The sequence below is a fragment of the Aphis gossypii genome, chromosome X, assembly GCF_020184175.1.
Source record: "Aphis gossypii isolate Hap1 chromosome X, ASM2018417v2, whole genome shotgun sequence".
NCBI classification, from domain to species: domain Eukaryota; kingdom Metazoa; phylum Arthropoda; class Insecta; order Hemiptera; family Aphididae; genus Aphis; species Aphis gossypii.
Genome location: NC_065533.1, coordinates 46714558 through 46738748, shown reverse-complemented (window position 1 = coordinate 46738748; position 24191 = coordinate 46714558). Strand labels below are relative to the sequence as shown.

The window sequence follows — 24191 nt, the reverse complement described above, 5'->3', positions numbered from 1 at the left end:
TCGTCTGCAGTGCCTTGCAGCACTTTTATCACAAGTCTTTTTTTATGCTCGCTTAACCCTTGTAGATATTATAATAATAACACAATCAATAACGGCGTGTCGTACCTCTGCCGTACCCATCAATCGTGTAAAAAAAAAAAAAAATAAAAAGACCCACCGAGAATAAGACGTATACGCATCATTTGTATTCTGCAATACGACGACTTACGCGCACGCCAATGTACAAATAATAATATTATATGTTATTATTATCACATCATCGTATTGTTGTATTATATAATAAACATTTAGACATCACAAAAGCACACGACGTGCGGTGATGTTACGATACTCAACCCGTCCGCCAGTGTGGGTATAATAAATAATGCGATGTGGGTGGGGTAGTGTAGGGGAACCTATACAAAGTCACAATATTATTACAACAGGTATCCTATACCTTTGCGAGTTAACAATATTATTATATTGTAACGTCGCGGATCGTACACGGACGGTGTACCTCGTCGATATCACATGTATATCGATAAAAAATATTAATAACGAGAGAGTAATATTTCTCATAATATATAACATAATAATAATAATATTATAGAGGCACGATAATGACATAGGTACGACCCGTGCGACGTGTCGTCGGCGGCGGCGGTAACGGATTAGCGGCGCCGCGCGTGTAACTACCGTTTTAAAATCGGTGGGTTCGGTCTGCGCTCTCATTGGCCGACGGGCGTACGGCCCAAAATGCAAAACCCGAGGGCTGCCGCCGCCGCCGCCGACGCCGACGCCGCCGCCGTCGGTATAACCGCGTCCGGACACAAGCAACAGGATCGACGCCGCCGCCGCCGTCGATCAGTGATCGTTTTGCACGCATCGCGTTCGTTCGTCTGTCCCGTCGCACGCTCTTGCGCGCCCGTGTCCACCGGCCTTTTCTTCTTTTTTTTTACCCCCCCGTTTTTCTTTTTTTGGTTTTTCTCTCGCGGCGCCACCGCCGATCGTCATCGTCGTTTTCAGACAGAGGTCCCGAAAACGGCGTTCGTCGCTCGATCGTATTTTGTATAATACCTGTATGACGACGGTATACGCGATAACGATTTAACGATATCCGGCGTGTACTTACTACTACACGGGTCCTTTTATCGGCTTTCAACTCGATGTCTCTCTCTATAGCGTCGTCGTCGTTGTCGTTATCATCACCGCCGTTTTGAACACCTTTGGGCGTCAGCGGTAAACGACCATACGCGATAGCAATATTATTATCATCGGTACATCAGCCGCCGCCGCCGCCGCGACGAGCAGCACGCGAGACCGCCGACGGAAGACAGTCAGATTGGACTTCGATTATGGTCGTCATTTTGTGAGTAAATCATTTATTGTTCCGTCCGCGGCTACGTTTCGGCGTACGCGACGCCGTTGCATTTGATCTCTGATATTTCGCGTGTCTCGTAAATCGGCGACTCGATGATAGCGTGTCTTATAAGCTTATAATATACCTATAGGTAGGTGTCCGCAGACTTAAATAACAATAATATTATGCTAATATTAGGCGCGACGTCGAGGACGTTCTCGTACCTAGGTATTAACCGTATACCTAAGAGTACGAGTAAATATATATTATAATAAGTTTATCGTTTTTTAATCGCGTAGCTCTATTAATTGTATATATAAATATATCGTCGTCCGTCTAGTACAATTATTGAGAGACGTTGGCCATAATTAAACGCGTTTAAGTGTGCTTGTGTACGTAATTTTTTTATTAATCAATCGTTTTGAAAACGTCGACACGCTATTTTTCGTGTAGGTAATCTCCGTGCGCGATATGCGCGTACGGTGATGATTTATACCTACATATTGTACCTACTTACTATACCTACTTGTCTAGTCTTAAATATATATATATATATAATATTATGTTTAAAAATACTCTTTGTACGTCTAGCATTATAAATAGTTAACATAAACTCCTTAATTTTTGAACTATCTATAATTACAGTTCTAAGTCAATTATACACCGGTTTAACTGCTGTCACTGCTTATTTCCTGTTATGAAAAATCCAATTTAAATAGTTAATACTATACCCAATTAATTTATTATATTATATATGTATATAGCTGTATGTTTGTGTGTATATATATATATATATATATGGCATACTAGGTATAAATTATAACGATATCTGGCATATTATTTTTATTCCTCGTTTCTTTCCAAGACTTGTTCACAAATTTGTTCTTGAATATTGTTTTATATTTAAACCGATATTCCCGAATATCTGACTAAAGCCATTTATCGTTTCAATAGTTTTTAGAATCTAAATCAATAATAGTCCGTACGACAACGCATTGCTTTATAACAGTTGTATACCTATAGATAGCTAATACCTAATGGCTAATATTCTACGAAATCTATTAATATTTTGAAAACCTAAGATCTACAATATGACTTATTAACAGTTGGAGGTATTATAATAATAGGTACAATGTACATATTTTGTACAACATATTTATTAGACTTTTAATAAATACAAGAAATTATAAAGTTTTATTTGTGATATTTTAGTAAACAAGAATACGAAAACCAAAGCATGAGCAATGAATACAGTTACTCTCGTGGAAGACCTCCTGCAGAATCCATTTCTCGAATTGCAGATTGGGACATAAACGATTCGATCATTCCCAGGGTAAATTTTGATATTATATACCTATATATTTTTATTAGTTATTTGTAAAAAATGTTGCTTTACGTTATTTATTGGTATGCTTTTAAGTAAATTGTTCATCAATACAGTCCAAATCTATATAATAAGTGATTATGCTTGTTATTATACATAATATTGTTATACAATATACATATTTATTATAAATTTGATAATTTAAGTTTTAAGAGTTGTTTCAGTATAGAAATCTATTATTAAATATTTTAAAGAGAAATTTGTTTTATATTTTAAGAGAATATACCTTTAATATTTAAACTGAAACAAATTTAAAATAATATTTTGGCTGTATCTTAAATAATTACAGTGGTAATGTTTATTTAAAAACAAAATTCGTTTGTCTATCGTTAGGTTATAAATACATATTGAATATTTGCATTTCAAATTATAATTTTTTATTTACGTAAGGAATTGAACTATTTTAAATGTATTAAAAGAATTTTAATTGGATAAAGTCTAATAGAAGGTAGATATATTGTAATGAACTATTCATGTGTTGAAAAATTGAAAAATTATATTTCCATGTTCAATCGATAGCTTTGACTTTGAAGGTGCCTTATACCAAAAGCTTTAGGTTAGGTACTTCTTGAAACTACATACATAAAATATACAATATGTCCTATATTGTGTAATTAGTACTGTGTGTATAGTGTATTATATAGTACATATTTCGTAATTCTAATATTAAATAATTATAAATAAATTGAAATTTTTTTTTGAAAAATATTGGTTTAAAAATGTTTTATTAATTTAATCTGATGTAGTGATACCTATAAGAAGTAAAAGCTCCGAAATAGTTTTTAATGATCTGTATAGTAATAAATTTGTTAAATACCAATTTTTGTCCAACAAACATTTGTACAAATATAGCTTTGTTGTATTGTTATTCAATGAAGATCGATAAAGTATCGATGCATTTTAAAACAAATTAAATATTTATTATTCATATTGAAATTCAATAAACACAACAGGTAAATGTAAATGGGTAGATAATAACAAATTACCAATTAATAATAAGCGATTAGTATTTTAATAATAAATACTGATTAGTGCTATTACTCATTCATTATGATAACGAATATTATTTTCATGCCAACACAAATATAGTCATCTTTACCGTAATATCTTTGATTATACTTGTACGAGTTGTATGTTGTGTTATTATTTTAAAATATGTTTTAACTTATAGATACTTTATTGTATCATTTACTTATTAAACCTTAAGCTTTTTAATTATTGTTAACTTGCTATTAAGAAATTATAACTCAACTATTTATAATATAAAATGTAATTTCATTACATACAGATAGAGCTTGAATTTATTTATTATTTTCTGGGGAGGGTACCAATTCCTATTTATATTTTTGTGTTCGTCTTTTAATATTATATTAGTAATATTAAATTTATTAGACCTTTAATTTTAATGTTTTTGACATTTTAGTTTCTATTTATAGAAATACATTTGAATTTGTAGTATTTTTTCATATTGTTTCTGTCGTGATTCTTTTTTTTTGTAATTATCATTGTTATATTTTCATTTGTAGGTGAGTAACTTCAATTTATGGGAAGAATGGGCTGATGGGCATTGTCGCTTGGTATACCCACCTAATTGTGAAGAAGCAAAGAGACACGCTTCTGGATGGGCAATGAGAAACACCAACAACCACAATGTGCACATATTAAAGAAATCGTGTCTAGGTGTTTTGCTATGCTCTAGAAGATGTATTCTTCCTTCTGGAGACACTGTTCACCTAAGACCAGCTATATGTGACAAGCTCGAAAAAAACAACAAGGTAAATAATGGTTATTACATTAATAAATCTAAAATAAACATACATTTAAGAAATTAATATGTGCTAGAAAATCCTTATTAAATTATAAACTTTGTTTTTCAAAATCATTATTCTTTTTTATAAAGTTAAATTTTAATATTTTTAAGTAAATGTATGATGTATATAATTAAATAACTTGCAACAATAACATGAATAATAACTTAATAAGTACAGGTTATTATTTAGATTAATAATTAATCGGACATTTATAGATTTTTAGTATAATTATTTTTTAGTTTGATACCTATTAATATTAATTTTTATTTTCTACATTTTTTTATAATTGGCAATTTTTTGGTTATGACCTTATATTTAATTATCTAAAGGGGGGGAGTACATTTTACATATTTTTTTACATTAAGATTTCTATATATCCGTGGATTTTGGACATCGATCATCACAAATAATTTCTATTTTAGTCGACTAGGTCGATTTTCAGAGAGATTATTGGAAACCCGAGGATTAGAATATTCACGGAGTCAACTCTGTGAATCTGAGTACATATAGGTATATTAATATACCTATTTAATATTTTTTAAAATACAATTGATTTTTAAACCATTGATATATTTTATTATTTTCAAAAGGACGCTAGTCCATCATTATTAAAAATAATAGATGTTGGCTCTGTTTGAATACATCTCCACGTAGTTTGTAATAGCTATGCATGAATGTTAAAGATTTAGAGAGTACCTAATAAAAATTACCACAAATTAATAGTGAAAAAATTCTCTCAATAATCAAACAGACGGGATTTAACATTTTTTTTAATCGCATGGAAACCATGTTTTTTTATGCCATAATATTATGTAATGTGACGGTAAATTGTCATGCATAATATAGTATATAACATGAAATATTTTATAGCCATTCTAATAAAGTTAAATGAGCATTATACATATTAAACTTGATGACAAATAAGACCACTAATTATGTATGCACTATTGCACTAGTATTTAGATTAATTTTTTTCATTGTTTTATGATGCGAATTTTAGTTGTTAAGATTATTGTTAAGTACATTTTAACAATGAAGGTTAAATTCCCAAATTAATTATAAATCAATATCATTATAATAATAATGTCACCTCTTCTGGTTAACGGTTGTCCAACGACCAGAACTACAACATTACTACTTCAGCCTACGATTGCGGAAATACTTAGTACTTACTACTGTAGTAATAGTAGCATAGTCGAAAGAATTTTTGTTGGTAAGAATCCATAATATAATGTATATTAAATATTATTGTTACAATTAATATACTAAAAAATACTAAGTACAATTTAATCATTTGATATAAATCTTTAAGTACGGATCTAGGGTGAGGGCTAAACATCTGGGTATTCCCCCACTGGTGGTACCACTAAATCTGATAATTTTTTAATGTGTGTGAATATGATTTTTATTTATTTTCTACTAATAATTATTTTTAGGTAAACCATGTCCTAATAGACAGTGTCATGGTCACTTAGAAATAATGCCCTGTAGAGGACACTGTGGTTACCCTGTCACACATTTTTGGAGGCATACAGAGTATGCAATATTTTTTCAAGCCAAAGGTGTTCATGATCACCTAAGACCTGAAGCCAAGTCTACTTCAGAAGCACGAAGAAGCTTTGGCACCAGCCGCAAGATTCGAAACTTCGGCATGATCCTATCTCGTGATGTTCCTTTCAATAACAAAGTAAGTTTTTATTACAAATTTTGAATTTTAAATATACAGTTAACTACCAATATACAATAGTCGTGTAGCATAACAATATTTGTACGATTTGATATACTTTAGTAATAATCATTCAATGTGTGCGTATACAATATAACGATACACTTAATATTTGTGTTTAGCAAAAATAATGTAGATACCTATAGTAATTAATACAAATTTTAATTAATTCATTTCAAAAATCATAAAATTAATATCGTAATATAGGTACAATTACTTATTCATACAGACATACAGTTAATGTACATTAACTAAAATATTAAAATAAATAATAGTAGCTTAATATGTCTATTAGTTTACGTTTTTATTTACTTAATTTTAAGTGATAAATTAAATGTACTTAAGTATGTTTGATAATAATTATAAAATATTTTAAAAGTAAAAGTATGTTTAGTGATAAAATCATTTAAATCCCGTCTCATTACTTGTGTAATATTTTTGTATAATAATTACGTTTACATTACCGTTGAATTATTTGCTCTCGGAAATAGGTTTAAATAAAATCTGAACTCTGTAATTAATATATTGATAAAAAATAGCTTATTGATTAATGAAATAATAAAATATGTAGTGTTGAAGATTTAGGAGGAATATCAGTAAAAAAAAAAAAATAGGTACTATTAATAAAAACTAAATATATGAGTATGTATAATATTATAATATGGTAGGTCTGCAAACAAGTACAGTGGTCATCAATAACATGAAATAACAATAATTATACGATATACAGTGGGCACGGACAGCATAATCTGTCTATTCAATAGCTTGATCATTATCATTTCTGGCTTTGTGTGTGTGTGTGTGCGTGTGTTGAGACGCGCTGTAAATCAATGAATACACAATGACGAAAGCGAAACCACTGAAACCAGTGTTTACAATAAAACGGTTGTACGTCGGAGTTGCTTTATGCACACAGGTCGACCGATTGCTCTTTTATCCTCTTCGTAATTCGTATTGATCACTATATAATCAAATGTTAAATTACATGTTTTTATTTTTACATAGATATTGTATAAAATTTAATTTTGATGCTTAAAATATTATACTAAATAGAAATAGTTCTGAAAATCCGTCTCCAATGATGATAATAATATTATTAAAAGGTTCTCGCACTGATTAATTGCAGGAAATACTCGTGCCTAGAGGTTGATAATAACATATATAATTATGTGTGTATATATAATATTTAAAGTATTAAAGTAATTCTCTGGAATCGTTCAATAATAATCAAGGACGCGTTTTCGTCGTTTAATTATTTTCACGATTTAAATCAAAACTATACATTTTTCCGGTAAAAGTATTAGTGTATGATCTAAACTCGATTCGCTTAATATTTTCCGAGAAGTCGACTTGTTTGCGTTTAATCATTCGTCCCGCGCTTACACGACACGATAATAATATTATAAACTGACCAAAATATAATTATTGTCATTGTGTACAGACGTCGGCGCGTCGTCTTTCCGGTCTGTTGTTCGTCGTCTCGGGTGGTTTTATCGCGCGTCTCGTGACACCGCCGCCGCCGATAATGCGCTGCGTACGGTTCTCCTCGTGTATATTACGGCGATAATTGGACGGATTTTTGAGCGAAATCTCTGGGAATGAATCGTACGACACGGTGACCGTATATTATCGCTCGACGGCATTTCTCGCTCGGAGACGCTCTAAACCCAAAACGATATCGCTGCAGCAGCGATTGAATTAATATTTATTATTATTATTCCCGTGTTGCGTGTGTGTAATTATAGGGCGATCGCGCGCGCGCGCGTGCAGTAGGTATGTTAATTCAATTTGTGTGTGCCGTATAAATCATTTCGGCGAAAACCCGAGTCTGTCGCGGCGGGTCGGCGGGAGGGGTGTCCGAGCGACGTGCTGAAAGGCAATATTGTAATGTGCGCGCGAGTTATTTATACGATTGTTTCAGAGAACGTCGTCGGTAACGCAAATAAAACGCTGTACACAATTTAATAACAAATATTATTATTATTCAGATCGTTTGCGAGTTACGACTTTCGATGATAATAATATTGTCGGCCCGAGGTGGGTCTAATCACGTCGTGTCGTGTCGGCCGTCTAATATTGTTGTCGTTGTAGAAGTATTCGTACTGTGCTCGATCGTTTTAAATTATGTTAATCAATGTGTGTGTGGAACCGTGATTGCACCGACGACCAAGCCACAGAGGTGCATCGATCGTATTGATTTATAATTACGCGTAATAAAAATGTTTAAAACGACTGTGTGTGTGTGTGTGTGTGTGTTGCATTATTTTAACGCTGTTGATCGCACTATACCTGTAGATTTAAAGCGCAGTGTGAGCGTGGGAGGTTAAAGGAATGGTGCAGGTTAAAATATGATAATATTATGCTTTGAATAAAAGACAAACGCGTGCAGTCGGCGACTGTTTGGGGTAAAGCGTGTGTTTTCCGTTAATATTACCTAACTTTCCGTTTTTGAACTGAGATTTTTGTTTATTGTCATTTGTAATCTAGGTATTTTTTTTTTATAAATTAACATTTTAACTTTTTTGATATTTAAGTACAGCGTGGGCGTGGAACGTGGATCGATCGAATTACACCCGAGTCGACTCGTCGGTCCTGCCCGCGGCCATGCGTGCATAAAGATAATAGATAAATATCAAAATTACGGTTTTACACGACTATCTTGCTGTTTGTCATTGTCACATTTTGTTTGAGCTGACTTTGAAAATATACATATTTTCTATAGGAATCAGATATATCGGCGTATATAATGCCTGATGCAATTGCATTCATTGTACGCGCGACTACGGTGGGCGCGAGGAAATTGAAAAATGACGTTGTGTCCCGTACTGTTCAATTGTTTGTGCATTATTCGAAGTACGAGTTTTGAGTTGAATTTAAATTATTCTACGTACTGTGCGTTAACCCTCTTATAGAAAAATCGGTTAGACTTGACGAGTAATTTCTATTGCGGAGTTTTCGGAAGATTAAGACGATGAATAAACGCGATTTGGAAGAAAATGTATTTTCTCGCTTACATAACGAACTTCTTGCATCGTTCATCTATCTGACTTCCTAGGATAATTTTTCTTATATTTTGGGATACGAAATATTAAAATAAAATAATTTTAATATTGTATATTGACTTATGATTAATACTTATAACTATTATTTTATTGGTTTTTCGAATTAAAATTAGAAATACCGAGGAGTTTACTGAGAAAAAGTTTGGTCGTTTATTATACGCATTGGGCGTGTATCCATTCCGTCAGCTCGTATATTATATTATTAAACACGTAACGGCCATCTGTAGTAAATTATTCTTTACAAAATAACGTTGACTACTGCAGTAACATGTCTATATATCTATACCAGCGGAGATCACGTATCGCATCGTATTCGTATCGTAATCTTTGTATATCTGTATATTTTATCAAAAAAGACTAATTAGACCTATAGGGTTATTTATATTATCAGAAATAAGAGCAACAAGTCTTATTATCGATCATATTCTTGATTGTCCAATATTGTGTGTACTCGTACGATATTAACACAATTCACATCCTATTATTCGTATATAGGTGGTAATATGTAGGGTTGCCAACCGTCCAGTTATCGCCTGGACAGTACAGATTTTCTGGTTCCTGTCCAGTGTACAGTCATACCTTTCAACTGGACGCTATAAATTATTAAATGTCTAAAATTTCAAACCACAGTTTGTCTTTTCAAAAATTTTGTGAATTTTTGGAGATAGAAATAGTGATCATATACTAATAAAGGCGGAAAAAAGCGAGAAAAAATACAACTTTTAAAATATAGCATAGTAGCACTTAATTAATATACATTAACTTAATTTATTATATTATATTAATTATTTATTTATTCATTTATCTAATTAATATACGTGTTTTATTATATAGGTACTTTTATTTATTTATTGTATTATATCAGAAGTAGAGTAATTAGAGTAATAAACTAATAAAAAAATTAATTATTCATTATATGTATACTTATTAAACATTATTGTCGATTCGAATTTTCGAATTTAATTTTGTGATAAACATTAAATCATATTATGTATAATACATAGGTACCTATTTCCGACACGGCGTCATATTTTCACACTGTTGTACACCGCAATAACGACGTGATTTCCGGATTTGATTCCGAAGTCGTCGCCTTTGTTGGACGGTGTTTTGAAAACGTATTTCTTTCACTCGGCATTTATCTCGCTAACTATAATAATAGTAATAATATACGAAACCGCGGTTAACTAACACGAAATAATGTGTGTTTTTGTCGTCGTCGTCGTGTGTCGAACCGAAATAATCGCGTATTTTCTCGAGGCCGCCACCCGTAATAATACCTCACAACTGACTGATATTAACGCTTTTAGAGTTTTGGCTCATATTATATTTAATACTCGCGATATGGTAAACGGTTTTTTTTTTTTTTTTTAAGAAAAAGGGTGGCGCGCCGAACGTTTTGCGGATAACGTGTCGCGTGGTGATGTGCGGCGCAAACAGTGCGTGTTTACATATGGGCTTACGGCGAAAGCCGCCGCCGTGTCGGGCGTGCAAACGATGTGCCGCGTTAATTTCATCCTCCGTCGCGCCCGCGCGGTAACGCGATTATCGCGCGAAACTTCTCCGCCGCCGTTTAAAAATAATTACGACAACAACAGTATAATATATAACAATGTAACGATATCGTTATCGTCGTCGTCGTCGTGTCGCACCGACGACATCGGCGCCCGCCGCGATTTTTGGAACGATAAAATCGTTTATCGCCGTCGCGCGATCCGCGGTCTTCGGTAGGCGGGTGGGCGGGGTGGGTGTTGAACGCAGACCGGCCCCGGTCCGGCGGCCCAGGCTGTCCAGACCCACAGCCGGCACCCGATTTGACGTGGCCGGCCGGCGGCGGAACCTCGGGCGAATAAACGCCGCGATCGTGTGTGCTCGCGCGCCGCGTAAAAAATATAATATTTTTTAAGGCGGATTTCGTTTTTATCCGTTTTTTAAAAACGATATCGATAACAATATTACTATTAAAATATTGTGTGACGTGGATCCCGATCCACGCGATGGACGTGTGTTTCGCTTTAAATTCCGACGCCATATCGTCGAGACGCCGGCGACAGGCTGTGCCCCGACTGCGGTCGGTTACGAGGCCCACCGTCGGTTTTGTCACGATCTCTATTCACTATACGACCAAAAATAATGAAATATTATTTTATTTTTTTGTAATAATTTCGTTTTTTAAAATATATACGTGTCGTTTCCTTAAATAATAATTGATATTCAACTCGAACGCGCTCTAGATAATATTGTTATGTTCAAAACGTATCGCGGCGGTGCTATTATGGATTGTGCCAAGAACGCGACGATTATTATTATAAAAATCTAAACGTATTTAATCGACTTGTCTTTGAAGTCCTCGGGACTTAAAAACCGTGGCAAATTCGCTAACGTTTTTGACCGTAAACGAAATAGATAATATATTACGTATACGTACTTGTATAATTGCATTCGATAATTTAGAGCAACGAATGAGATGTACACCTTTTACAAAAAAAAAAAAAAACATAAATTATTGCATACTGTTATATTATACTTTGGTCAGCCCTGCCCGTACAACGTATACGAATTATAATAATTAAATCCGTTTGGTATTGTCTTTGAAAAAAAAAAACCTTAATTGTAGGTTTTCATAGATAATAAACACTGGCACACATACAAAAAAAAAAAGAACGCCTAGTCTGTTGTCCATGAATCATAAAATATATTATATGAATATGAATGGTACGGACAACGTGAATGGATTTTGACAACATATTGTAGGTCAAATCATAAATACTAAAACTCGATTTCTCTGTTGATTGTACATTCTTATACAAACAAACCCGAGGCAAAAAACGTTCGACGGAATTCACAAGTTTGACTTTTAATCACTAGTTTTACATTTATAATATTTTAATATTGTAAAATGCAATATCTTTAAATGTTGTGTACGGCGTTCGATGTAATATAATATTGTGTCGGATGTTGTCGATGGCGTACGTCGGATTAAAATATTAAAAATTACTATATCGTATACGTTTTAGTTAACATATTATTTTCTCTCATTTTAGTTATGATTTACAAGATAATAGAAGTACATCTGGCCATTAATTGTTTTTATTGGCTAAAAAGTATATAGACGATGTATTTTATTATAATATATGCAATGGTAACGCAAATAATTAATTATTCCTCTGGTAGTTTTAAACTTTTTACGCCCAACATTTTCTTTGTTAATCACTTATATATTGTGTAATTTGAACTATGAAAATAATATTTATTTCAAATAGAACGTAACAATCTGATAATAAATAATACCATGTCTAACGCACCAAGTTACACGTCTTTAAAGTCTTTGAACTCGAGTACTTCGTCGAATAAAAATAAAAAACCATTTGTACCCTCAAAGAAGGCTGTTTTAAAAGATCAAATTGTTTCTTCGAAGTTTGTGGACGTTAAACAGTTTGTTCCTTCGTACATGAAAACTGAACCTAAACCTGACATTTACTCTCTCATGACGATGACGTATGGAAAAATTTGGCACGAGGAACACAAGTCGTACGAAAAAAGCGTAATTGCAGAAAAACTAATAAAGAAAAAACCATTGAAACGACCCACATTTCCATCCAAGAACCCCCCTCCTAAGGTGAAAGAAGTGGTAGATATAGCTGGAGGAGGAGATGTGTTGCAGAAATCTGCAGTTAAGACTAAATACCAAGTAGAGGCCAAAAATCCTAAACACTTGAAACCAAAAACTTTTTGGAAATAATATTTTAGACTATAATATACTGGTATACTAATTCGTTGGTTACTATATTACAATATTATGTAATTTATACTATAATAAAATAATGTTTTAAATACGATATTATTATTTATGTAAAAACAATAATTATTTTATGCCGTTTGATTGAGTTTTTTTAATGTACACACTTTGTGTACACTAGTAAAATATTTAGAAAGAACTAAAAAATAATTAAGAAGCGACACGAACATAGTACACTATTTTTATTAGCAATCGACTTATTAATCGTATGCATTGTAAAGTAGAAAACAAATGTATATTAATATAATTAATAAACCAATTACAATAAGTTGTATTTACATATGATGTTGTGTTCAACCTATGACAAACGTTTCAATAACTTAAAAAAAAGATGTTTTTTCAGTTCGGCATGATAAAAATAGGTAGTTTAAATAAGTTATGTCAGGTACTAACAAATTTTATACGAGAGCATCTTGATACTATCATAATATGTAACATGATAACATAATATTAATTAAGCGGGTGTATACTAAGACCGATAATATATACAATGTATATTATAAAAGAACCACGGAAATAAGAATTAAATTTATAATTTTGTAAAATCTGATAATTTAAACAATAATATATTTTCAATGAAATTAATTAACATTTATTTTTCAGGTATTAAATTTAAAAAGTCAAAAACAGAAAGCTGCTATTAGTAATGTAAATCGCAAACAGTATTTAAGTACGCAACTATCTCAAGAGTTGATTTCAGAGACTCGAAATATAAGTAAGTTTATTAGTTGATGGTTCTTTTGTTTTTATAGACCATAAAAAGTGATTTAATTTTATTCCATTTTAAACATGATTTTTTTAGTCATGGATTTAACTACTTGCCATAGTCGATATCATAATTAATCAATAGTCAATTTAAACTGGGGTTCTAAAATTTCATGAAATTAATTTTTTTGAAATATTTTTAATATAGGTGCATAGTATAATTTGTATTATAATTTTTGAATTATAATTATATTAATTTATTATAAATTATAAATTATGGTTGTAAATCATATATTAGTGTATTATTATTTATTAATAATATATATTATTTTATTTATATTAAAATTTTAATTTATAATCATCAAAGGTAAACCAAAATATATTTAGTGACCATTTAGTGTTTACTTCATGAAACATACCAAAAAACTCAAAATTATATATATATAAAAAAATATATTTTTCAATGTGAAATATTTCACACTTGTTCAATTATTTATCAATAAAAACTCCTTGTTTTTTTGTGCACTTTTGACTTTTATTAAAATTAAAAAAAAAAAAAAAACTATGACAATTTTGAACAATATTAGATGTGTTACCGTGGTAGGACTTAAACTTATTTTTTTTACATCAATAATTATTATTTATTATAATACAGTATATACAAGTGATCAAATAACATATAATATAGTGTCTGACGATTTGTTTATTACTTTTTATTACAGACTCCTCCTCCGGTTGCTCGTGTCTTCCTTATTATTGCGTGTGCAACAACAACAACAGCCGCCTGGCACCCGAGCCCGCCACCACAGCCATCCTCCAGCATCAGCAAGCCGCTTACTCATCTCATCGTCATCACCACCACCATCACCACAATAACAACCATAGCAGCAGCAGCAGTAGCAGTGATGACGATCTGCACCACCACCACCACCACAACCAAGACTGGGTGTCGTCGTCGTCGTCGGGGCTGCAGAACTACCAAGTGCTGCAACAGCTCCAGTCCGAGCAGCCGTCGTCGGTCCAAAACATGTCGGCCGTCGTGGACTTTGGGTTCGTGACCGGGCCGCAACCGGCGTCGGCGGTGTACTGCGGTCAACCGATGCTGCAACCGACGTCCGCCACCGCCAACGACGACGACATGTTCCAGCTGCAGCACACGACGGCGACGACGGGACAGGACGCCGTCGGTTCTTCTGCCGCTTACCACAAGTGTTCGCCGACCACCGTCTTGGACTTGGGCAGCGGCACCATCCACAAGAGCAGCCCCGGCGGTCAGTGCGGCGGCGGCGGCGGCGACAACGGATGGCAACACTACCAGTCGTCGGCGGCGGCCGACTACCACCACCATCAGCCGGCGGCCGCGGTGCATCATCACCATCTGCAGCCGCAGCAACAGCAACAGCCGTGCTATCCGATGATGATGCAGCAGAACTGCAGTGGTGACGACGTCGGCTATCACCAGCAGCAGCTTTCTGTGCAGCAGCAGCAGCAGCTGCAGTACACCGCCATCAAGACGGAAGACTGCCCCGACTCGCTGGACTTGATGTACCCGATGGCGCAGCAAGACGTGGATTACTCCGTGGGCGGCGGCATGCACAGCGACGGCTCGTCCATGGACTTTATCGGCTCGGACGCCGGGCCCATGTCGGCCTCCGACGTCGTGTCCGCCGCGCACGTGGTCGACTATATGGTCCTCGACCCGGCCAAACTCTTGTTGGCCAACAACAATTTTTACATGGACTCCGCTTACTGCGCCGAAGCCAATAATAACAACAACAGCGGCGACGCCGCCGCGTTCAACGAGTTCCAGCTGAACGCAGCTGATATGCATACTTGGTCTGCGACCATCGATCAATGAACGTGTGGACCAGCCGAGGCCGTTGATCAGCGCTGTAAAACTGTATACGCCAATACTATGTATGGGGCGATCAGCGTGTCCGGCTGGGATACTTATGTGAAAACGTTCCATATTAGCTGTCCATATTAGCTGTCCACGGCGCGTGATGTGTACTTGATCTGCGCTTCTTCTGCGGCGTGCGTGTGTACATATTATAAAAAAATTTGTAATTAAAAATCGTGTTTGACGGCGTGAAATTTTTTTTTTTTTTTTTGGTTTTTTGAAATATGTTTAAAATATTAGAAATTTTAAATCGCTAGCATATATATATATATTCAATTTTGTTTCTTATTTTTTTATATTCTCAATTTACCTATTGAATGTACGTACCTACTTACGTTTTTTTTTTTTTTCGATCATTATTAATTTTATTTTTTATATAATAATATAATATAGTTATAACGAATATTTTAATCCACGGGTGATGGATTGTTATTTTGACGACAGTTGATGATTATTTTTTTTTTTTTTGTAAACGTCGCCAATTTTACCGGTACCTAACCTTTTGTCATACGTAACAGCTATTACGAAACATTTTTTTCACTACGGTTATAGATTTTTCCCCACAATGAAATTTTAATTTTAAATTTAACTATTCACCGTATCTAATATGAAAAATATTCACTTTTTGTCTCTTCATTTTTTCCCTACTCGTTGTCAAAATGCTCACACATTGGCCTTTTTTATTATTATTTATATTTATAGATTATTGTTAAATGAAAGTTAATTATAATACGTACATGGCTTGACTGCTTTTTTTCGATTCTTTGACTACGTGTACTTGTTGGTCAGTTAACATTTTTTCTTTTTTATTTTTACGACGACAGTGCACGTAAAATATTCGTGCAATACTGAAATAAGTACGAACAGTACGGTATAACTAATGTCAAAAGCGGATACGTTTATTATAAATTTTATAAAGACAAACCTTATCAAATCCGACACCTTTGGACTTTTTTTTTAATGTTTGTATAAGCGACCATCCGTGGAGGCGATTTGTTTATTAAGCTGAACCATTTTCAGTTTAGTCAATAGACGAGTCTTGAAAACTTAAATTTTCTGTAAGTAGGTATTAAATGTTTCCATGACCCGATAACTTGCAAATAATAAGCAAAACTGCACCTGTAATTTAATATACTTAGTACTTATAAATATCTTATGTATTGTAATAATATTGTTTTTATGTTATGATTATCTATTTTATAATATTGTTAAACGACTGGTTAGTTTTAAAAGTGTAACTCGTGAGAAGCAGACTAACTTATATAGAAATACACGCACTGTATTCGTCAGACTCGGGTTACTTATAAATTTATAGTTAAACTCAAAATCATTGTTCTACGTTTTAAATTTTATAATTACGCTTGTATTAAAAACAGAAAATTTTGAATTGTATTATTATGGTCATTAAGTACCTATTAAGAGTAGTAAACATATTTAAAAACTATTTTATTTGGTAATTTATTTCGTAACTAGGACTCCTTTAAAAAATTAATCACTGGGCCGGCGTGTAGACATAAATATAATTATGTCTGTAAAGTTAAAAATAACTAACATATAAATTACTGTGATTAATGTATTCCTGAATAAAAAATATTTTATTTGATAAATATTAATTTAATTTAATATTTATTAATTAAAATAATGCATATTTTTCAAAAACCAAAGCGAAACTTACTGATAGGTCCTGGTGAAATGGTGCAGTATTCAATATTCTTAAATCGACTACTTTTCAATTGTTGATGTTTTTGAACTGAGGTGCTGAATTAGAGCTTGTGGATGTTTCAGCACCTCCCTATATACCTATGTATCTCCTATTAGTTGGTTAGTGTTAGATTATTAAGTCAATGCATGGAAACTATTGTGCGATACTGAAATAACTACAAATAGTATTGTTGGACGCTGTAAAAGAAAAATCGGATACATTAAAAAATGACCAATTTTATAAAAAGAAAACTCCTCAGCTATAACCTTTAAAAAAAAACCCGAAACTTTTAAACATTATAATCACAAAATAGTTATGTCCAATGGTACAGTATTATATCCAAAATATATGTTTAAGTTCACAATTATTCAGTTAACTAGTCATAAAGACTTAATTCTACATAGTAAAATATATAAGTTCTATGACCAGACTTGAGAATTATAATAAAAATTTCATTTTTAATTGTTATGTTATGATTAGGGTTAGGATGTTTATGCACTAAAAAATGTATGATATTATGTATGCACTTATGCACTAAAATTTGAAAAATATGCATTAAAAAATAAAGAAATGTGAACAAAAAAAAATTCAATAAATTCATAAAGATAACTTTAATTATTAATAGATAGAATATCAAAAAATTGTGTTGGTGCTATTTTTATGTGTTCGTTTTCAGGCCTTAACTGAGGGGAAGGTCCGGACCCCCTCATCGAAATTTTTAAAAGCAGAAATATTTTTTTATTATTAAATAGTTAACTATTATGTGAATTGAGTATTATAATGACGAATTATGTTTTTAATAACGATAATAATCAAATTTTATATTTTTAACGTTTTTTTTTTACTTTTTGACGTTCAGTGTCAATATATTTAAAAAAAATGTTGTACCCCCCCCCCCACCGAAATTTTTTCCAGTTTTGCTTGTTATACCATAAAATTATGTTATTTTTCATCGAAAACCGTCAAATATGCGTTTATAAACTGAAAAACATAAATTATGCACTTATAAATAAAAAATTGTAAAATATATGCAAAATAAAAATTTGATATTTTGAATATAGATATCACGAGACACATTTCTGTATATAAGAATGGAAGCTATTGGACAACCTAAAAAAAGTATGCAAAATCATAAACATCCTAACCCTAGTTATAATAATCTATTTTATAATATACTACTGAGTACTGATAAGTTTTTATTTTTTTTTTAATACCCAAATAGTACTCAATAACCGTGCATCTATATCTACCATACTTGAATCTATAAAATATAAATATCTACTAAATATCTTGCAGTTAATATTTCAATAATGTATATTATACATTTAACTAGACCCTAAGTCTTGGACAGAGTTAAAAACATATTTGTTTATTTCTATGTATCCAATATAGCAAAATTAATTTACCAATTCGTTTTAAAATGTTAGGTAGGTACTTATGAATTCAGGGTTTGGGACTTATAGCACTAAAAAGCACTAAAATATACACATATATATAAGACCCGATAAACTTAAAAATATGCACTAAAAATGAAAAAAAGCACTTGAAGAGTCATTAAAAAATGATTATTTCATATAAATATAAAAAACATTGTAATTTATTAGTAATTATTGATTAATAATAAAAATAAAATCTTTGCAAAATATAACTATACATGGTTTTCGATTCATTGAGTGTAGAATATAGAGTGTATTAACACTCAAACAAATTTTTGTAATTATCTGCTATGTTTTACATCACCTATGATGGGTATGCAAATGCTAAAAGTCCCAAACCCTGTCATGATATATTAGAGAAAAATATAATTAAATGTTTAACTTGTATTGTGGTTTGACCTATCGGGTCGAACTACAATCGATTTTATTGATATTTTAATATATTTTTCCGTTGGTATATAGAAATATAATTTTGAAATATCTAATACTTTTAGCTAAAGTGTATCAAAATAATATTTAATGACAGAATAAATTTGAATGATCCATATTCAATTTAGAACAGCGTGTCTCAACCAGTGGGCCTGTCATACCTAGGTGGTCTGCAGTTTTTTATAATAATAATAAAATGTAACGTAAAGTAATAAAAATACACATTTTTTGATGAGCAGAATAAAAAAGTTCTTAGTTTTCTTAAAATTTAGGAGGTTCGTGGTACTTAAAAGACTGGGAAACACTGACCTAGAACAAACAAGTACATAGATTTAAAGGTTTAGTTACATTTATGTTCAAACACTTATAATATTATCGTGATATGGCTGTCACAATCGTAACTTATATTGTTATGTAATCATTGTATGAACTCTTATGTGTGAAAAATATATAGACCAACGACGTAAACAGGTTTAACTTTTCATAAAATTAAAATTAGTAGGTAGTTAACTCTGTATTTTATTTTAAGTCGCATTATATTATCAAGATTCTAGACGATACGAATATGTGTATGTTAGTACATGTATAGTTCATTATATCAGTGTTTCCCAAACTGTGGTCTGCACGTGTACCGGAGGGGGTCCGAGAACGTAAATTGAAAATACTATGTAATATAAAAACGAAAATTTAATTTTTATTAAGGGGGGTCAAAGAGAAAAAGTTTGGGAAACGCTACATTATATCACTATATATTTTATAGAACTAGTTGTTTTAGGATTATATTTTCTGTATTTATATTCATAAAATACCTATAAATGTTATAATATTTATAACATTATAACATAGTTTGTGCTTGACCACTGCATTCAGTGTCTATCTGGCTTATGATTGCCCCCCCCCTGGCACAGTAATTTACAACGGACCCTTTTACAAAAAACAAAAAAAAAGTTTTTTACATTTATAATATTTATAAATTTATAACATAAAGGTAATTGCATTTTCCGTGTACATTTAATATGAAATTAACATTTTTTGTCATTAAATAATTAATTAATAAAATATACAAATCTAAAATAATACTTTTAATACATTTTAATAATATTATAATATACCTGGTAAATAAATAATATATTAAATACTATAGTATTTATAATCAATGGTTCAATGTTTACAAACTGATTTGATTGGAATCCGAGTCCGGAATCGCTGGTAATCTTAATATTTTTTCTATTTAAGTATGACCCCCCCGTCGATCACCGGGTAGCCGGGTGGGCCAGACTTATACCAACTGTATTTTTAAAAATATTCAAATGCTTAATGATATAAAAGTATTAAAGATTTTATACGGAATTATATGTCACTGATAGGTAGCAATTTTTAGACCTACCCTGTAATTTGTAAAAACAAACAAATTTGAGTACAACATACCGTTTTTATTAATATATTTGTTGTTTATTTATTTTAATTTTTTTTAATATTCAAAAATAAATTATTATTACAGATTTAAAAATTACAAAGAATTTTCACATTACACTAAACTTTAATTGAAATTATTACCTATTAAAGTATGAAATAAAAAATTATAAATAATGAACATAGCGTTAATTTTTATTTTTGAATTGAAGTGAGACTTTCCAACATAATTCATATTATACTAATAATACTATATAATATTAAAGGTATTCACAAGATTTTCGTTTATAATTTTAATAGTTTTTCTGTAGCGTTAGGACGCGGTTAAACAAATAACGTAAACTTCCGGTCCGGACATAGTAGTTCTACTGATTGACGCAATGATGCTGCAAGGAAACCATACTTTAAAAGCTGCATTTCCAAGACTTGGCCTGCATGGTAACACAGTCCGAAATAGTTGCAAGTGCAATATACAAGCACTATATAGCGACTCGTCTACTAATCTTTAACCACCACTACGAGTGGAACACAACGACGCGACCTACTCATTATTTTTATAAAAATAATTTATATTTTTAAAACAGATAATATTCTTACCTTTAAGTTTTATAATAGATTAGTTCACTCAAACATTTAAGCTTACAACATTAAGTTGAAAATATTAAGTAAGTTTTGGTATGTAAGGCGTTAATAAGACGAGGACAACACATGCGGGTACGACGTTTCTGAGGCTCGTTCATCTGAAAAAAAAATTTTAATGAAGTCCTTTGTGGTGGTTCATCGTATAGTTTCAGGTTGGAAAATTTGATGCACAGTTCGATTTATAATATTTAATATAGCATTTAACATCTTTTAATCTTCTAAAAAACCTTTTCTTAAAAATGGGAGACTGCTCTGCTGTACAGTACCTAAGTAGGTGTTGAGTATACGTATACCTACCACAACACTAAGTACCTATAGTGAGTCACTGTAATGTTTATGTATTTAATTTAAATTCAATGATAAATCATTGCATATGAAAAGTAATACAGAATGAAGACGGTCTGTCAGCCTATCAAGTATATTTTATCATGTACCTATTTATATATTATTACTATTAAAGTTATTAAATTTATTGTTATTGTAATATACAGCATAGGTTGAATTATTTTTTTACCAAAAACATTGAATGTGAAAAAATATTTGTGTGCACTTAAAAATATAATAATACACATTTAATGTTTGAAGTACCTACGAATAGTTCTAACTTACATTCTTATCCTTCAATTATTAATTTAATTTTGTCCAAATTAGAATTGAAAAAATGCAGTGTTAATAATTTTTTTAAATTTTTCATAGTTACTCTGGTAATATGTAGGTACAATAGGTACATATTTTATTTATTGTTATAACTTTTTTAACCTAAGGGCTAAGGAAAAACAGTGTGAATAGGTTTATAGAATAATTTATTAATCAACATATTTTGAAAATATCATTGCTTATATAAAAATATTTTATATAATTTTATTATGATTATAAATTAATTATAAGTAAAAGATTAGGTCAGTTTACCTATTTCCTAATTCCAAAATACTGTTTTTAATGTACCTATGTATGAATTTATTAGCTTCTTTTCTAGTTTATGTGGGAAGATTATTTTTTTGTTTTATTTTTTTTTTCAATTTAACAAGCTATAAAATCAAAATAATTTTTTAAAAAAAATTATTCAAAGACCAAAAATATTAGTTTAATTATTATTTACAGTATGTGGTTCTTTTATCAAACAACACTTATTATTTCAAAATCTATTAACGTTTTTGAAAATATATTTTTACATAATTTCTATTCAAAATAAAATAACATTTAAAAAATATATATATATTTTTTTTATTTATATTTTAAGTTTTTTACAATATACATTTTTAAATTAATATTTTGGAGCAGAGTATTCTTTTACGTATTTTGATACATTAAAATTTAAATTCAATTGAATAGTTCATTATAAAATAACTGTTTATATAAGTATTTAAAGTTGACGAGTTGCTTAGTTTTAGTTGCTCATTTTTAAATTTTTAAATATTTTAGAAATTTAATTGATTTTAGTTTTATCTGCAATTATTTATTAATGAACTACTTGCACATAAACATTCAATTCTTTTTATAAATCAACAATATTCCTATTAGTTGATGGGGTGTCAAAAAATAAAAACAAGCAAATAAATATTTAAAATACCTACCTACTTTTATTAAGTATTTATATGCGATGTGCCGAGTTTGTTGTACAAAATAACAACTTCATCACGTAACTACGCGTTATTTTCCTCGTTCGATTTAATCATATTATTTTAAGCTACACGGCACCTAAGCCGAAATTAACTACGCAATAGCAAACTCGTATAAATAAATATTATAGTGTTACATACTGTCATCAATATGTCTTTGTTTAGTAATTATTTTTACGTCGATAACAATGTTGTTACGATATAGGTAATAATATGTGAATAATGTATAACATATAATTTATTAGTATAGATACCTACTATTATAATAAGTTATACTCACTTTGGTATTGTGCGTGAAAACGCGTAGGCATGGCATGATTATAACTCCATCCGGCTTGGCGCGCATATAATATGCCGTGTGTACGCGATTTGGTGTTTTCAAGAAATCCTCTTCACACATGTTTCTGGGAGAGTTGAACGACGAAAAACAAAATTGTAAAAAAAAATAACATATTTCCAAATTCCGTTTAGGTTCTGTTATTTCCAGTATTTGGACCGGAGCGGCGTGGTGACGGGACGTTCGTCTTGGAAACATTAAGCAAAACTATGGGATGTTTAATCAGTAATCGGAATGAAAATTAAATTTTTTTTTCGACAACAACGCAGAAACACCAATGGCAATGTATATTATTATTATTAATAGATAATAAGTATGATATTATCAATAATATCAGCGATCGAGCGAGCACTGATCAGACGATACAGTATGGTCGAGCTGCAGCTATTTAGATAAAAATGTACAAACGTATATAAATGTCTAATATACAAAACTGCTAATTGGCCGAATATTGTAGGTATTTCTATCTATTTTTACAATACTCTCTAACAGGATGTTTGGGTACAATTTGTTGTTCGTACCTATAACTTATATACTTAGTAATTTGAACAAAAATATTCTTCTCGCTTTCAAAAATATGTTTGCATGGATGATGAGTGCGATATAAATATATAATTATTATTACCAAGAAATATTCCCAACTCTAAAGTAATGTAAAGTAAAGTAAAGTAATGTAGTATATTAACCTTATTTTAGCTGTAATAATAGTTGATTCAAATTAAAAATATTTTCTAATAAAAAGTATGTATGTATAAAAAAAAGTTGACAATTTTTTCATAAATAGGTACCTACTTAAAATCGACGACAAAAAGAAATTAATTGTTTGTATTTTGTTCAAGAAAATTCAACGCAATCAAATTTCTATTCATTTATATTTATATATTTTT

At 31.2% G+C, this 24191-nt stretch overlaps 1 protein-coding gene and 1 long non-coding RNA gene across 2 annotated transcripts; one reads left to right on the top strand and one right to left on the bottom strand.

Annotated features, from left to right (window-relative positions):
• Positions 1-814: 814 nt before the first annotated feature.
• On the top strand, positions 815-16472 carry LOC114132791 (transcription factor glial cells missing-like). Its single transcript, XM_027998368.2, is given in 7 exon segments — positions 815-1348; positions 2552-2672; positions 4250-4478; positions 4481-4498; positions 5971-6221; positions 13725-13836; positions 14549-16472. Coding segments are annotated over 7 exon segments (1881 nt in total). The 5' UTR covers positions 815-1334; the 3' UTR covers positions 15685-16472.
• LOC114132792 (uncharacterized) lies at positions 15733-23938 on the bottom strand. The gene is made up of 6 exons (XR_007605926.1): positions 23248-23938; positions 21304-21446; positions 17402-17625; positions 16652-16845; positions 16464-16574; positions 15733-15853 (listed from the first exon to the last, which is right to left on the bottom strand). It is a non-coding gene; the product is annotated as an uncharacterized LOC114132792 (long non-coding RNA).
• Between the last annotated feature and the right edge of the window lie 253 nt (positions 23939-24191).